The sequence below is a fragment of the Callionymus lyra genome, chromosome 5 (assembly GCF_982586985.1).
Source record: "Callionymus lyra chromosome 5, fCalLyr1.hap1.1, whole genome shotgun sequence".
Classification (NCBI taxonomy): Eukaryota; Metazoa; Chordata; class Actinopteri; order Syngnathiformes; family Callionymidae; genus Callionymus; species Callionymus lyra.
Genome location: NC_141822.1, coordinates 29,708,687 through 29,725,733, shown reverse-complemented (window position 1 = coordinate 29,725,733; position 17,047 = coordinate 29,708,687). Strand labels below are relative to the sequence as shown.

Here is a 17,047-nt window from a genome sequence, read left to right as displayed (position 1 = left end):
GAGCCAAACTTGGTAAAATGTAAAGATTCATTGATCTTAGAGTCATTAATAATTGGGTTTGAAACGAAAGGTTCAACCACACCACAGTGATGTTGAGGTCCATTTTTGTACAATTTATATACATTAAAACTAAATATAAATATCGACAGAAATATATAAAAATACATCAATTGTAAAATAGACTTATTTGAATTCTCCTGACAATATCTTTGGAGGAGTTCTTCGCTGTCCTGCTACCAACCACTAGGGGGCCTGATATTTAGTCGTCGTAGATGTGATCTCAAAACGTTCATTTACAGCTTGTTAAGTGTGCATATAAATTACGTTCACTAGAGGGTGACTATACATGGATAATATTTTTTTAATGTATTTTCCGACTTCCACTTTACCATTTGACTTCACTGGCCAATCAGAACTGAGAAAGGCGTACATTCAGACTCACTTGAAGTCGGGTTACAGCATCAAAAGTTACCAGCATCGCAATATTTAACTTTTGACCTGAAAGCTGGTTTATAAGAAATATTAAACAATAATAATGAACAAAATATTGATCAGACCTCTGAGTAGGATTTTTTTGCTGCACTTTTTAAAAATGTTTACCGTTTCTTTCTTTGTATCTTCATTATGAAATAATACTTCAAGAAGTCAAGAAGTTATTTTAAGGCCTTACAAAAATCTCACAGCGAACATAGCAGCCGGTCTGCTGGTGGATCATGAGGAGCAACAAAAGCGACATTATCAAAAGTCTTCGTGTCAGTGTTGCGCTTGTGTCAGGAGGTAAGATATCAGCCACATTAGTCTTTAAAGTATTACTGCAGTTTTATCCTTCGAAACAATCTTGCGGGTTTCCTGTGTCCAAGCCCTGGCTGGTGTTCTCTCCGTTCTCTGCTCCCGCCTTCCTCCTCATCTCTTTGCTGCTCTTCTCGCTCAGCTCCGCCTGAGTGAGGGCGGGGTCGTCGCGGCAGTAGACCGGCGGGGGCAGACATGGCACCAGGTGAACCTCGCCGCCGTCCTTTATCACATGCACACAACTGTAGAAGTCCTGCTGAGGCGGCGGGGTTGAGACAGGCTCTTGAAAAGACATCACGGCTCCTCCCATCATGCTGTAGTCCGTCCCCGGCAGAGAAATGACCTGAGGCCAAGGAGAGGCGTCGTCCTTGAGATGGGTGAAGGTCTCCGGAGGAGCGGCACAGTACGCCGACATACTCGGAGCGTACGAGTTCTGCGCCAGCAGTTGTTGGGTGTCTGCGGCCGGCGTCCCGTCGCACGCCCCGATCAGAGCGTCCACCTCCAGGTAAACCGGGTCAGACGAGCCCTGGAAGTTGTTTGGAATCTTTAGGAAAACATCGTCGCCGGCGCTCACACAGTCCCAGACTTCCTCAGTGTAGCTGGGCTGACGGTAACCATGGAAACTGCTGAGGTGGTTATTAATCTCGTCAAAGTGTCCCTTCTAGGTTGGCAGTGGATGGGGTGATGGTTGACAGAAAGAGAAAGAAAGTGGTGAGATATTTTTAAGGTTTTCGAAAGAATATAATCTCTTACCTTCAGCAGTCGTGGGTCAATCCCAAATATTCGCGGTTTTGGAATTGGTGGCAAGAAAAAGTCTTTTATTCTGCAACACAAAAAGTAGAAAATACTCATGAGTTACAACACTTTCATCACAGCATCTTTGAGGGCAGTCGACCAATAGTTCAACGTCGAACCATCAACATGTCATAAATCCTGCAGAATAAAAAAAGTTTCCTCCCGCTGTCGACGCAGATACGACAAGTGAGTTTGGTGGACTTTGACCACCTTCTCCTTCTTGGAGCACTTTACCGCTGAGCTTCAACCAATTCACACTATTTTTCTCAACAGGATTAGCACGCCAGGTTTGACACAAAGTGTGATGATGACTTCTGACAAGGACGGGAGCGAGAGACGAGTCTCTTGTTCCGCCCGAAGTGTGCTTGATGACAGCTCATTGATTGGCTCCGTAGGAGTCGAGTTGACTCACCGTTTGCTCTGCGGGACGATTCCAAAGATGACAACTAGCAGAGCGATGACGCCGATGCTCAGCACCAGAATCAGAGCCAGGAAATTTCCTACAAAACATGAAGCAATAGCTTAAATGTAACATTTGTCACACACTTGAATATGTTTTATTCTACTAGGAAGGTCAGATAGTTCTGAACAAGTGGACAAGTGGGGGCTACATTTCTTCCTCTAGTGTCTTGTGCCAGTACCTGTTGGCTGCCGGGCTGGAACGCTCATGAGCAACGTTGCACTCCAGTTGCTCCAGTGCACAGATTTAGTGGAACGGCAGCGAACTCTGACCACGTAGTCGCTGAAAGGGAGACCGATGAGCTCCACGTGAGGCTCCCGCAGCGACGACTTCACCTGCAGACGCACAACAGTCGTGACTCACTCTCAAGCTTAACCCACATAGATCCGTGCCAAACACAATCAGAGGCCAAAAGCATTTTTGTTACCGTCATGGGCCGAACAAAATGTCTATCTATGTCTGTAGAAATAATAATTATGACTCTATTATTTTTTATACTCTTACAGGAAGGCTCTGTCTAGTTTCTTGACGTTATGTTTCTTATTTTATCTTCATCTGCCGTCTTTATAGATCACAGTATCAACATGAACATTAATTTACTTTGATTTGAGCTCTTCAAATATCAAGGCAGGTCAGATTTGGTACCCTGGCTATGAGTTTGATACTTCAATAGATGTTTCATCCTTCATCCAAATCCTATTATGTTGTTGCCATGGTTACCTTCCAGTTGTTGGTCTCCCCGACGCGGCGGTACTGCAACTCGTACAAAAGAGTGATCCAGCCGTACTGGAGGTCCGAGGGAACCGGGTATGACCACGACAGCTGTGAACTGTGACCCACCTCGTCTCCGCCCACGTCCACCAGCTCATAGGTCAAGTTGACCGGCGCCTCCATCTGGACTGAAGTGAGAAACATGTTGTTTTAATTGCATGAACTATTACACAGTAATAGTTACATCCAATACTTAAAAATACTTTTTATATACCATTTGAAATTAAATTTACGTCCAACACAATCAATAAAAAATAAAAAAAATTAAGAAAACACCACATTAATTACAAGGTTTAGGTAGAATTTTACCCAATTTTCTTTAAACATATAAAAACTTTTTAGTCGACTGAAAAACTTGACCTGAGGCCCTCCGTGCTGATTATTATTCATTATTTTTTAAATAAATAAATGTTACCAAGTATTTTGAGATTTGAAAGCAACATAACAATTTTCAGTTTTTTTATATTTCTTTTAAGACATTCTAATGGAAATTAAGGCCTTTGTTTTCCCTAAAAGAAGTTTAAGAACCCGTAGAAAACCTGAATTAAAGTGCATCCGTTTATGATGCCAGCTACAGAAGATTTATTCGATGAAGACAGATCTTGATATCACATACTCGGAAAGTCAGTAAAGTAAAGTAAAACATAAAAATGGAAGTAATTCACACATTTACAGTGAATAAAGTGCAAAGATTATAATATATTTTTAAAGTGTCCGATGACTCACCAATGTCGGCCACGTCCAGACAGTGCTGCTGGGAGGTGTAGTTTCCTCTCACCGTCACTGCCACCACGTTCATGCAGTAAACATTCCACACGGTCGTGTGACTTCGGTCAAAGTGACAACTGTTGGCGCCCGACGTCTTGTAGTCTGGACACTCGTGCCGAGGCCCGTTACTGCGGTGGAAACACACATTTGGGTCATGATTCCAGGTCTCATGGTTCCTGTAAAATAATGTGCTTAACAGTTGAATTGAACTGACATTTTCACAACATTCACGGTGACTTGATAAACCTTGCTCAGGGACTTTACTGAGAATTGATTAAGAAGATGTAGTAAACATCGTTTTCCTCCGAACACTTCGGAACCCTTCTGAGAACAATCCTCTTACTGAGAACTGTGCCAGTGGTCCTCGGGACCAATCATGTGGTGAGAAGAAAGTTTCCCTCCATCAAATTATTGTTTGTGTAAAGGGGACGTCTTTGTCTTCAGATGGTTCGACGAATTCTTGTCTTACGAGCCTGAAGGGACGTTTTTTAACTGGTTTACATGATTTCATTTGCAAGAGACTATTTCCTGTCTTGTGATCAGTAATGCGCTTCAGATGGATATGTGACACAAACATGTGGCTCTCACTCTATGGAATAGGTCAGCACGTATGTGGCCTCCTGTGCTTCGCCCGGGTTGGTGATTGGGTGCCACCAGCAGCTGAAGTCCTCCATGTTCGGCGAGCGGCAGAAGTAGATGAGTGGCCTGGTTGTTGTGGCAACGTCAGCTGTAGAGCACAAGAGGATTAGGTCGGTCAAGGCAAATTGCCAAGGAAACGCTGGTACAGTCACCTGTACTGTGTCGCATCGGAAACAACACGACACATGCAATTTGACACAGATAAGCACTTAGAGTTCCATTAAAACAAGATCAAATAGAAAGAAGTATAACAGTAGAAACATGAACTTTTACTTGAATTTGCTCAATTAACATACTTTTCATTTATCTACTAAATTAAAAACAGAAAACTCAAATTAAAAATTGCTCAGGCAAAAAAGAAGAAATCATTGAATTTCTCACTGTGAAAATCAAATCTATCTTGACACACACACACACAAACACACACACATTATCAAATGATCTCCCGTCTGTCTCATGACTTCAGCAGCATGAAGCCTTAAGACACTCATAATAAAACACTCTTTGTTGTAGTTTGTACATGGAAATGTTTGTGTTGCGTGTACTGGTCGACCACAATATTAATGTCATTCATGTGTGATGCTCTCATGGATGAAGATAACAACCAATGAAATACTTCAACACATTTCCTCCACCAACCGACCAGAGGTTGACTCCATCTGTGGCTCCTTCTCTTTAAGATTATATAAGATTTCACAGATCATCTGCTGCATTAATCCAACCAGTAAGCTGGCGCCACCGAGAAAAGAAAGACCGTTTGTTTGTAATAAGCTGCATTTTGATCCAGTTGGACGGACTTCTCACACCGACCTGCTGCCGATCATAACTTCCTGCAGTTGCCAAATATTAGCTCACAGTCACATGGTCGTCATGGTAACAACAAATCATTCATAAAGAGAAAAATATAGATTCTAGTGCAGGAAAGTTAGCAGTCACACACAAGGTGAGAACAATACAAACCCCAACTTTAAGGACTCCCACCGATGAAGACAACAATAATTGTAATTAAATGATCACAAAATGAAAAACACTGAAGAGGATACAACATGACACCACAATCCACAACTAATACTCTTTACACTACGACAAACTTTTCTTAGTACTTAATTATTATTGACTTCTCTTGTTCTTGCATTGTAATAGTTTGTAACATAAAAAAAAAAAAAGAAAATCAAAAATTTCTTCACACAGCACAAACCAAGACGCACTTTAGTCAAAAAGTTACTCACACATCACAGAGGGAAAATCTCCAGAGGAAGAAATAAGACAGTTTATAAACTAAAAGACTATAAAGAGACTCACCCTGGTCCAGCTTGTTCAGGTGTTTTGGGGGCTGGGCGACACTTGGGTTGGGGTTCACCAGAGGCAGCAGACAGAGGAGCAGCAACATCTTGTGTCCTTCCACGAGCCTAGAACATGAAGAGGCATCTTTCATGATGAGCTCCAGATAGGAGAACAGAGATCCAAACTTCTTTCTTGACATTCATCACAAGATAGTTTTGCTCCTGAAAGAGTTGGAGGACATTTGAGTGTCTCTGTGACTTAACCTTCTCTTTTAGTTAAACTACAGCTAGAAAAATGTTAATTTAACTTGTTAACTCAAACTCATGTGATGAAACAGAAGCTTATATTCAAGCACGACAACTAGACGTTTTCAGCGTCACACATGATTCATTGACTTTTCACAACCATTAATGCCGTATTTGTGAAGTTTCATCAGATGAGATCATTCCCCCAGAGGTTAGAGAATAAACCAAGAGTCCACTTTCTTTGTCAAAAAATCAGCTCATTGTGTCGATTTCATTGGATCCAGCAGCTGCCAATTTAAACCAATGAAATGTTGTGGAGAAGTGAAGCGAGACCATCATCAGAAGGATGTGCAGTTGAAAGCCATATATATACATATATATATATACATATATATATGTATATATATGTATATATATATATACTCTTAAATGACTGTGTTACTTCGTGACAGTCAAGAGATTGAAGCTAAGCTGCTTCCACTACTCTGTCCATCTGCTACACCATTTGGCTGCTGCCTCTAAATATGTTACCACAGGGATTAACCCTTTAAGAGACAGACACAACACTAGGTGTCACCTTTCTAAGAGTTACTTTCTGTACAACAAGAATTGCTGGAGCAACAAATGACTGGATCTTCCTCTTAGAGGCAGGGGCTGGGGACGTCTGGGAGCCCCTCATGGGGCTTTTCTTCCTACTGAATGGACTGACAATAAAAATGAATGCTTCATATTTATTATTTGAGTGTTGTAATGTAATGTAACCACTGCTTCACACTTGAGTTGTTCTTCAGGGCACTTTAACCCTTGTGTTATCTCAGGGTTATCTCTCAGGGAATCTGTTACCCAGTGACAACAGAAGAGTTATATGGCAACTAATGTGTTGATTTAAGTGTGTCTTAAATAGATCTTCTAATTTAAACATTAACATTAGAAAATTTGCTTAATCCCCGCCCACTGAACACTTTTTTTCTGGAGACAAAATCTTGTTTACCATAACCACACCAGCTCTGCTGTGATTTGTCAAACATCAAGGTTTATCAATCTCAGAAGTCTCCGTCACCAAGGGACTTGTTGTATAAACAGAGCAGGGCATGATTGCAGCTGCAGGAGTGAAACCCATTATTCATAAAGCGCTCAGCTCTCGTTACCTCTTTTACTCCGATATTTCAGACGGAGGAGAACTTTATAAAGTAATAAGTTCAAAACATGGTCATGATGAGAGACTTACTGCATCTTGGAGAGGAAGACTTCAACATTTGAAACATGTGAGTGAGTCTGGAGAGTGGGAGTTAACATTAGTTGTTCTAAAGTGTTTTATAACATAAATCCTAAAAGAGGAGAAGGTCTAAGAAAGACATGAGAAGGTGAAAGAGACATCGAAGATGAGTGAAATCAATCATTTATAGTCTGACCTATAGCCGCGCCGGGCAAAGTACGACTTGACTGTACTTTGCTGTTCAACCATGGTTTTCAGGCTTAATTTTTAATTCATTTAGATATATATTTTAAACAGAGGGTAAAATACTGTTGTATTCAATTTCCATTCAAATGTGATTTGAACATTTTAGATTATCAAAATTGTAAAATTGAATTTGGCCTGGTTTGAGGAAATTGAAAAATGTTGAGTCGAGTTGATGTGACGCGGCAATTTGATATTTGAGCTACAGCAATAAGTGAGGATAAAAATTAGGTAGCCCTCAAATAATCAGCTCTGTTGAACTTTGACCTATCAGCATGTGCTCAGGTAATCAGATTAGACATTTCCAAAAGGTTCGCTGGCTCCCACACAGACTCTGGAAACAGTTGGCCTGCATTTCTCTCACACATCCACTTAAAATCACTGTCACGCTGGTCGTGGAATTCACTGGAACACTATTCACCGCTTCAATCAGGTCAAGAACTGTGAAAATTGAGATGGATAGTTGACAAAGAAAGGATGGAAATATTTACAAACTAAATGAGATTAACCACCAAAATCTTTTCTGGGAACATTTTATTAGAATGTGTAAGTGTTTCACTGTAGGGCACCACTTAACCTTCATGAGTCCAAAACAAAAGTGTAAAATTGATCTAAAACGTCAAAGAGAGAATTTCCTGACATAAACCTCTGAAATAACTTAGTAAGAAAGTAACAAACATTAAAACTTCTTCTCATTCTTTGTTTCAACAGGATGACATAAATAGACGGACATTTTATTCTGAATGGAGCTGTCATCAAACATCAAAAAACTAACTTTTTTAAAGTGTAAAACGATTTAATCTACTCATATTTCAGTCATTTACGACTAATCGAGAGTCAATAAGGAAATCATCTCTACAAGTCAAGTCAGAAAAGCAAAGAGACAACGCAAGACTCCACAATGAGCTAACTTCAGGTAACTGTAAGGAAACAGCGTTGATTCGACTTCAGTACAAGAATATAAAAGAATACAAGCTAATGACAAAAATGGATAACCTTCAAACCTTCACCACAGGGACGAAAAACTAGACCAGCGACGTCAGCTTTGCACTTCCTAGTCAAAACTACAGCGATGTCACCGAGGTCCCCGAAAAAAAAGGTTGAATGAACAAAAACAAGCCTTCAAATTGAATAAAGGAAAGGAAACCTTTATACCCAGAATCCAGAACACAATAGTACACACTGACACCAAAGGTGATAATACATTTATCTTATTATTATTATTACTTATCTAAAAGACCAGCTCCTCAATGGCACCAGTATAATCTAAATTGCACTTGAACAACCAGAGTGTACTGCTTGAGGGCACACTCAGTGATCAGTGCCTCCTGTTTGAGATAAATCCTTCAAGGTCGTAAGGTCTAATGTCAGCGTTAGCGTTTAGTTGTTTGTTTACCAGGAAGAAACAATGGAGCAGCATGCATCTTTACTAGCCATTAGTGATGGACCCATCCGACACCTGGGCTTTGAGTATCGGCTGATGCCGATACCATGTGTTAAAATATAAAAACAAACAAATTAGTCAAAGAGAAAAACATCCAAAATTTAAAAAATAATTTATATCGGGCTCCTTTTGTATTTAAGACAAAGTTTAAAGTAAAAAAATGTAACACTGACAGATACTGGATATTGCTCCAGGTTGTTTGAGACTGTTAATACACTTCATTGTGTATTGTTTATATAAGTTTACATTTTTTATAATATTTTGAGAAGCACTTTCCTACAAGCACTTTCACATTTGATGAGAGAAAGTATTTGCTCATTTTGTTTTCTGTAAAAGCAGGAAAAGTGTTAGAGAAACAATATGTGGTTGTGAAATATATCGTATTGCACACTTACGATATATATATATATATATTACATGTATATAAGAAAGTTCAGAGTAGACTGTACTTTCTGAGAAGGCTTCGATCATTTAACATCTGCAAGAAGCTCCTCTGCATGTTCTACCAGTCTGTGGTGGCCAGTGTCCTGTTCAATACTGTGGTGTGTTGGGGTGGAAATGTGTCCAAGAGGAGTGTCGACAGGTTGGACAGGTTGATCAGGAGGGCTGGTTCTGTGGTTGGAATGAAGCTGGACTCACTGGTGACAGTTGCTGAGAGGAGATCACTGGACAAACTACTGTCCATCATGGATGATGACAGTCATCCTCTGAACACTGTCATCAGTGAGCAGAGAAGCAGAATGAGTGCACGAATGCTCCTACCCAGGTGCAAAACAAATAGACTCAAGGACTCATTCATTCCTCAGGCTATTAAATTGTACAATTCTAGTTCGGGGGCAGGAGTGGAGTAAAAGTATCTGGATGTTCTGTTCTATTTTAATCTTTGTATCCTTTGTCTTTGTTGTTTTTCTTTGATCTATGTTCTTTATCTTTATCTTTAGACTTAGATTGTGTCATCTTGTTCTTTCTCTTTATGTTCTTCTTCTTATTTTATTTTGATTTATTTTTTATTTTTTATTAAAAATTGCTGTATGTATTGGCTATTGGAAAAAAACAATCTCCTGAGGGATCAATAAAGTGTTACCTTACCTTACCTTACACATGTGTCGGGATTTGTATCGTATCGCCAGATTCTTGCCAATACACAGCCCTAGTAACCAGATAGGAACATAGATTCAGCGATTGATGGCTTTGGTTTCAGCTTGTTCTTCCCCATGACTGACTCCTCGTGACTTTTCATATGATCCTGACGCAGGTTCTATGTGTTAATAAAGACTCACTTTCTGAGAGATGACATAAATAATCTGTAAAACGTGAAAAAACATGACCTTCCGACGCAGGATTATTATCGAGGTCATATTTACTGCAAGGCGAGGCTTTGAGCTAATGAGGCCTCTTGGAAGTAAATCTGAGATTAAGTTTAATCTTCGACCATTCATCCTGCGCTCTTCTTCACCTGAACTACTTTTGTCGGTCAATATGTTTCCGTATGTAACATGCCGTGATTTCAATATAAATAAACAGATAATAAGAGCGTTTATGTATGTTGTGCATGTGTGTGCGTGTGGATGTCGATGTGTGTCACAAAAGAGCTTTGTGTGTGCGTGTGTGTTTAATCTGGACCTGGATTATAGTGCAACTCTATGTGTGCCCTCGGGCTCTGGCTTTCCACAATAAAAGCAAAGCTCAGATAAGAATCTCGAATTGATTCTTAATCTGATTGATTCAGTTCAGTGCAAAGGAGGATTCTGGGAACTCTTTTCTATTTGAATCTGCTAAAAGTAGAGATGTTTCTCTCCTAAAATGACTGGACTAAATGACACTAAATCAATTTAGAGAGTCCCAGAAATACTCATCTTTCATGGTGTGGTCACAAGATCCGGTCGCTGCCTCTCGCACAGGATCTGCCTCTGTTGGCTCTTGGTGGAGCTGTCACTCTAAAGGTCTTAAAGTTGAAGACCTTGGTTCTCACTCGGAAATCCCTGGCATGTCCAGATGAGTTTGTGCACCAAGTTAAGCAACTCAGTTGTCTTGTGGTCACTTTCAATGTAATGGACGGATGATGATCAATAGTCAGAAGAGGGATCAAAGAACCAATCAGGTGGACGTTAATCCATCAACTGATTCAAAACCAGTGGTCTCCATGACGACAGTTAAGTTCCTTCACTGTGGCACGAGTCCTCTCTCATCACAGATTCCATTGAAGGTCACTTCACCATTTAATACCACAGCCAAGCATAGCATGTGTTGCCGTGACGACCGATAATCACAGTGCATTGATCTATAGTGATGACCCGCTGTGTTGACTCCTCCCTCCCTCTGAGGCTACCGCTGGGTCAACAGCATCCTGTGAGGTGCGATGTTCCAGACATTTGAACGACGGCAGCTCTGCTGAAACAAATGAATCGTCACGTCTAAAAGTTCTCGTACACTTGTTGTGAGTGGCAGCGTCATTATCTAAAGCAATTTCGCCGCGCAGCGTCGCTTCTTAATGGGAACACGGTGATGGAACGTAACAAAGACTTTCATTTACATTCATCAAGATAACGTCGTTCCCGGTGGCACAGTCGCAACAAAACAGCAGGATGTGGATTCTGCTCATGATGGACGTGAAACATCAATTTGACACTGCATATTGTTGACATTTGTTGCAGATGTCTGTTGCCATCCAAACTGCCCAATTACACTTCCCACAAATTACCTGACACAATATCTTCTTCAACTAGATCAGAAAATAATAATTCAGACCTTCGGTGCTTCATGGCAGAGCGGCCCGACGGAAGCCTCTCCTCAGTGTGGGACATATAAATAGCCCGCATAGAGTTTGCCAAAAAACACATGAAGGACTCCCAGACTATGAGAAACAAGATTCTCTGGTCTGAAGAAAACCTTTTCCAGAGTGCTCAGGACCTCAGACTGGGCCGAACAACAAGACAATGACCCTCAGCACACAGTTAAAATAAAAGCTTCGGAACAAGTCTGTGACCATTCTTGAATGGCCCAGCCAGAGCACTGACCTAAACCCAACCTAGCATCTCTGGAGAGACCTGAGAATGGCTGTCCATCAACGTACACCATCCAACCTAACAGAACTGGAGAGGTTCTGCAAGGAACAATGGCAGAGGATCCCCAAATACAGGTGTGAAAAACTTGTTGCATCATTCCCAAGAAGACTTGTGGCTGCACGAGCTCAAAAAGTTGCCTCTACTCAATAATGAGCAAGGGATCTGAATACTAATGACCATTTTATATTTCAGTTTTCCTTTTGTAATACATTTGCAAAGATTTCTCATTTTTTCTGTCAAGATGTGGTGCTGAGTGAACATTAATGGGGAAAAGAAATGAACTTAAATGATTTTAGCAAATGGCTACAATGAAACAAAGAGTGAAAAATCGAAAGGGGTCTGATTACTTTCCGTACCCACTCTATATATATGTATATACATATATATATACATATATATATGTATATACATACATATATATATGTATATACATATATGTATATACATATATATATATATATATATATATATATATATATATATATATATATGTATATATATGTGTAATCCTTTCAGATCCCTCAAACTAAAAGGCATAACAGATAAAATATGTTATAATCGTTATATGATAATATGGGGGGGACAGGGGTAAAATAAAACAATTGCTGTGATTTTGCCAAATAATCTTTATACAATTGCCTGTTCAATTGATATATACTACGCCTATTTTAGTGCAAAATGTTTGCAAAGTTGCCACAAAATGACGCAAAGGTTAAGTTTCTGAATGGCATTTTCAACGCAACTTTGAATTTTTGTTCCAAGTAGCAGTGGCATCGGATAGATTTTCATCTATTTTTTTCTTTCATCTCGCTCAAACACTGCTGATGAATCCACACATGTAAACATCACTCACCTAACTATTCATCTCACTCTCCCTCCATCTAAGTTTCAGTGAACACGTTTGTAAATATTATTCCTCATTTTCATCTTTCAGCGACATGTTCTTCATTAATCCGATTGTTTATTCAACCACCTACGAACCCATCATCCATGTCACTCGTGTATCCTTAACAGGGAACATAGTCGTCCGCTCTGAACGTTTATGGACCATAATTTATTCAATTAAATCTGTTCGTTTAGCCATCATTTTATCTTCAGCTACCGACAGCAATTTTTTTTCAGCCGCTGAGCAGGAAATTAAACTGATCTTCACACTCCGCCGGAGGGAATAGAATTCCAATCATTCAATACACAAGTTATTTTTTAAAGTATGGCACTTCAATAATATTAAAAACAATTTCAAATCTTTGCCTTTCAGAAACAGAAGCACATGGAATGTTGTATTAGAAGGAAGTTATAAGCCGGTGACCAGGAGTTAAACCAGCAGCAGTAAAACAAGACCAACTGTATGCTGTTGGACTTTGAGGTTGACACTTAAACCGTCATGTTGTGCTTCAATGAAGATAAGTCTTATCTGGAAGAATTGTTTTGCAGGATGGCAGCAGAAGTCTGAACATCCACCCAGCTAATCGGAGCGATGTGTCAGCCGTCACAGGACACATGACAGACGTCATTATGTAATCGATTGTGACTAATTGCACAGAATTAATAACACGCACACGCACACGCACACGCACACGCACACGCACACGCACACGCACACACATACACACACATACACACACACACACACACACACACACACACACACACACACACATTATTCAATGACTGAAGGTGAACTGGGTGAGAATAGTCAGGTTCAACTTATATTATCAAATAAACAAGAGTGATCAACTTGACCACAGAATATTCATGATCAGGTTCTACAGCCTCAGACGAGTGGAGGACACATGCTGGTGCTTCATCCCTGGAATCAATCAATCAGTGGGAAATTGTTTCTGGATCGCCAGACGGGTCAGCGATGCCCTGCAGCAGGGGTGGTGTGTCAGAGAGAAATCGTCAGAAGGAGGAAAACAACTGACCATGGTTCTACACAACAGTCCTAACTGTCCGTGTAGGTTCTCATTCGCCCTGGTCATGGTTGTCCAACTAGATAAGAGTCCCAACAGCGATGGACCTCTATTGAACATGTGTAGTCACGGTGAGCATTATGTTGTAGAACAGACAGTCCTGAGGTCAAAATGAAATAATAAAACACATCAGATAGACAACGATTCCTGCCTTAGTGAATCATTATTAGTTTATTTATGAATACAACATGTTAAAGATCTTTGCTGTGTGACATAATTTTTTTTATATTAGATCTTGTTTCTCAATTTAAAAAAAAATGTAGCTAAATAGAATTTGCAGAATATACATACAATCAAAGAACAATTTTAGGTCATATAATATCATATCATACTACACTTTATTACATCCTCACTTATAAATTAGTATTTGCTTCTCTATTTAAAGTAATAATTCAGTGTAAACATTATGTTCACACCTTTGATTTTCCTTTTTTTACTTGATGCCCCCTTAACCAGTCATAGTAAAAAGGGGCCTGATTGGGAATTACATTGTCCACCGCTGGTGTACAAGAAAGCTCAAAGAAGTCTTTTTTTTAAACCAGTACAGAACAGGGTTTGGAAACTCACGGCTCAAAAGCCTCATAGAGTAGTTCTGAGAAGATGAGAAGATTTTATTTATTTAACAAGCAAATGTTTACTCATCAGTGCTTTAAATTATGTATTCTTTGGCATGATTTGGTGTCTAAAGCCATGTTAAACAAGTCAACCTATCTTATTGAATTACTTGTTGAATTAGATATGTACCCAAGAGACAGTTGGACTTTTGTAAGAATGAATGAATTGAATCTCTCTGATTGAGTTTCTTAAGTCACATGCACACACTCTTCCCTACAGCAGTCCACGGGATCTTGTGATCGGTTTTGGCCAATCATTTCTGTAAAAGAGTTATCTTCACTCACATAATTCTGCAGAAGCCAAACAAGCACTGACCGATGACATGTTGTCAAAGGTCTAAAATAATTAAACTTGCAGAACTATGTGTGTGCGGAAGAATTTATTTTCCGCTTCGTAACATCAAGAGGTGATGATGAATTACTGAATTCCAGATCAAATGTAGAATTGATTTTCACATGTGAATTCTTATTATGGCGAATAAATAAATCAAAAGAGGCATTTGTCTGTGAATAAATATCTGAGATGACGCATTTAAAAATGTTCTGGTTCTGTTGATGCTAATATTATTTAATTAACAGTGCTAAGGCTTATAACCAACACTGTAACACAAATTTCTGTTGACGTTTAAAATCAGGTCAACGTCACATTAACATAACAACTGAACTAAGGAACAAAGAAAAGCTCCATGCACACCTCCTGGCACAACACCCTCCAGCTATAAATCCCTTTTTAATAAAGGAAACAGCTTTCTACTTGTGCTCACTCAGCATATTCTAGACATCAGAGACGCATCAATGTTACAAGGCACCACAACATGCCCTGAAATACTGGACCTCAAATGATGCCTGTTGATAGAGAACAGTCAAAATGTTTGTATTCACCCAGAAGCAGATTACTTCCTGTAATAACATGATTTATCTGACAGTAGGACAATCTCTGCACTGAGTCTCATCATTTATTAATCACAAACTGTGAACCTAAAATCCTCTAAACACGCAGAGATGTGGACGTTTTGCTATGATGGGCAGGAACAATAGTGACCACAATGCTCAGCCTGCCGCGTAGCAACGATGCCAATGTAGTGGAATTGACAGAATTTAATCAAATTAATTCATCTAATGTCTCTAATGATCACGGAGATTAACTTGTGCATTAGTATCCTCTAAATGTCCTTATTTATCACATCCAATAATATCATTTGAGTTTTTCCTGGGCAAAACATTAGCAGCTCTACTCTGAGTCTCAGGCAAATGACTGATCCGTCACAACATAAGTGGTATAAAATTGGGTTTGTTGGATCAGAACTTCAGGCCATCAACACCAGCAGCGAAGGAGATTAAAGAATTAAACAAGACATTTCTGCTGATTCCTGCCAGAATTCTGCGAACTACTTGAAATATAAAAAAGTATTTCTCATTTAATGCGACGCTGCAGATGAATATGAAGAGTAGAAATGTGAGAGAATTCCGGGTGTTCAATTAGAACTAAGATGAAGCCCAGTGAAGGCATATATCACGATCATCAGCGACGCACTTTAAATGATTAGACTGAGGGAGAGAAACGAAGAGAAAGAATTCAGCAGCATCTCATCAGATCATCAGTTTCATTTGGAAATACAAAATTCCAACCTGTGGGTGCAGTGAAGACCAAAGTCTTGAATCAACAAATAGATGAAAAACCCTCACAATATAAACACACAGTATACAGAACGCCTTTGTCATATTTCAGAATCAGAAACTTTTATTGCCAGTTTTGTCATAACTGTATGGTATTATTATGTATATTAAACATGTTTTTTTTACATACTTTATTTGGTGATGAGAAATAACAACAACATAGTCTTTATTTTAGTAAACAAAAAACAATGTTTATTTTGGGACACTATTCTCATTATGCTGTATATAGTAAATCACTATTTATCTCAGCTTAGCAAGGTAGACTTCATGGTAAAGGTACTTCATTTAACTGTACATATTTGATCTTATATATCTTATTTGTATTCTTCTCTTCTATTTCAAAAAAAGGAGAAAAGGGTTTCACGTTATTTCTTAATGAATTGTATGATAAATTGATGATGAAAATGAGTTTGTTAATGTAAATGTATCTTTAGAAGTCCTCAAGTGAAAAAAATAATGTTGTTTTGTATTACCTTGTATTTACTGGTTTACAAGTATTTGTTTTCTATGTTAGGTATGGAAAACTTTCATCTAGGACCTCATGTGTTTGACATATTCTATATGAAATGAAAACAACATATCGATCCATGACCTGCAATTCTTATCAGGTTATTATCACTTATCTTACCGGTGAGCTGACAAATGTACATCTTAAGTGACGAAGGACTGATAAACTTCTACTTCTCTTGTAAATATACACATTTAACTTTTGTCTTTATTTGATAAATCCGTTTTTTTATTCACTTCTTAAAAAACTCGGGTTTATTACGGCGAAATCAAAGGGTTTTTTTTTACCGAGAAATTAGAATTAAAGAAAGTAATGTCTTACTTTTGTTGGAGAAAATCTGTGGACTGGACCGAAGGCTCGGCGGATAGTCCGGGCAAAGTGCGCACGAGGATCCGCGCCGCCTCGCTTGTTGTGGTGCGTTCACTGCCCGCTGCTGCCGGTGCTGCGTGTTTCCCTGAAGGGATCTGAGTCCACCTGATCCCGCGTCATCCTCCAGCTGGAGCTCAGGACCACCCCCCGCCGCGTCCCCACCCGCCCTGCTGAGCGGCTGAAGATC

General features: G+C 39.4%; 1 protein-coding gene across 1 annotated transcript; it reads right to left on the bottom strand.

Annotated features, from left to right (window-relative positions):
- Window positions 1-820: 820 nt before the first annotated feature.
- crfa4 (cytokine receptor family, class I receptor 4) lies at window positions 821-16,884 on the bottom strand. Its single transcript, XM_087792385.1, has 9 exons — window positions 16,813-16,884; window positions 5,525-5,631; window positions 4,172-4,310; window positions 3,542-3,711; window positions 2,765-2,943; window positions 2,226-2,379; window positions 1,997-2,084; window positions 1,543-1,612; window positions 821-1,450 (listed from the first exon to the last, which is right to left on the bottom strand). Exons 2-9 carry the CDS (start codon window positions 5,610-5,612, stop codon window positions 821-823), a joined length of 1,518 nt encoding a protein of 505 aa, XP_087648511.1. The 5' UTR covers window positions 5,613-5,631; window positions 16,813-16,884.
- Between the last annotated feature and the right edge of the window lie 163 nt (window positions 16,885-17,047).

Bases quoted from the DNA above. Each gene is read 5' to 3' on its own strand.
- crfa4 (XM_087792385.1), bottom strand. From the start codon at position 5,612: ATGTTGCTGCTCCTCTGTCTGCTGCCTCTGGTGAACCCCAACCCAAGT. The intron at 4,311-5,524 runs GTGAGTCTCTTT...TGTGCTCTACAG, and splicing joins CCTGAACAAGCTGGACCAGG to CTGACGTTGCCACAACAACC. The intron at 2,944-3,541 runs GTGAGTCATCGG...TTCTCACTTCAG, and splicing joins TCTGGACGTGGCCGACATTG to TCCAGATGGAGGCGCCGGTC.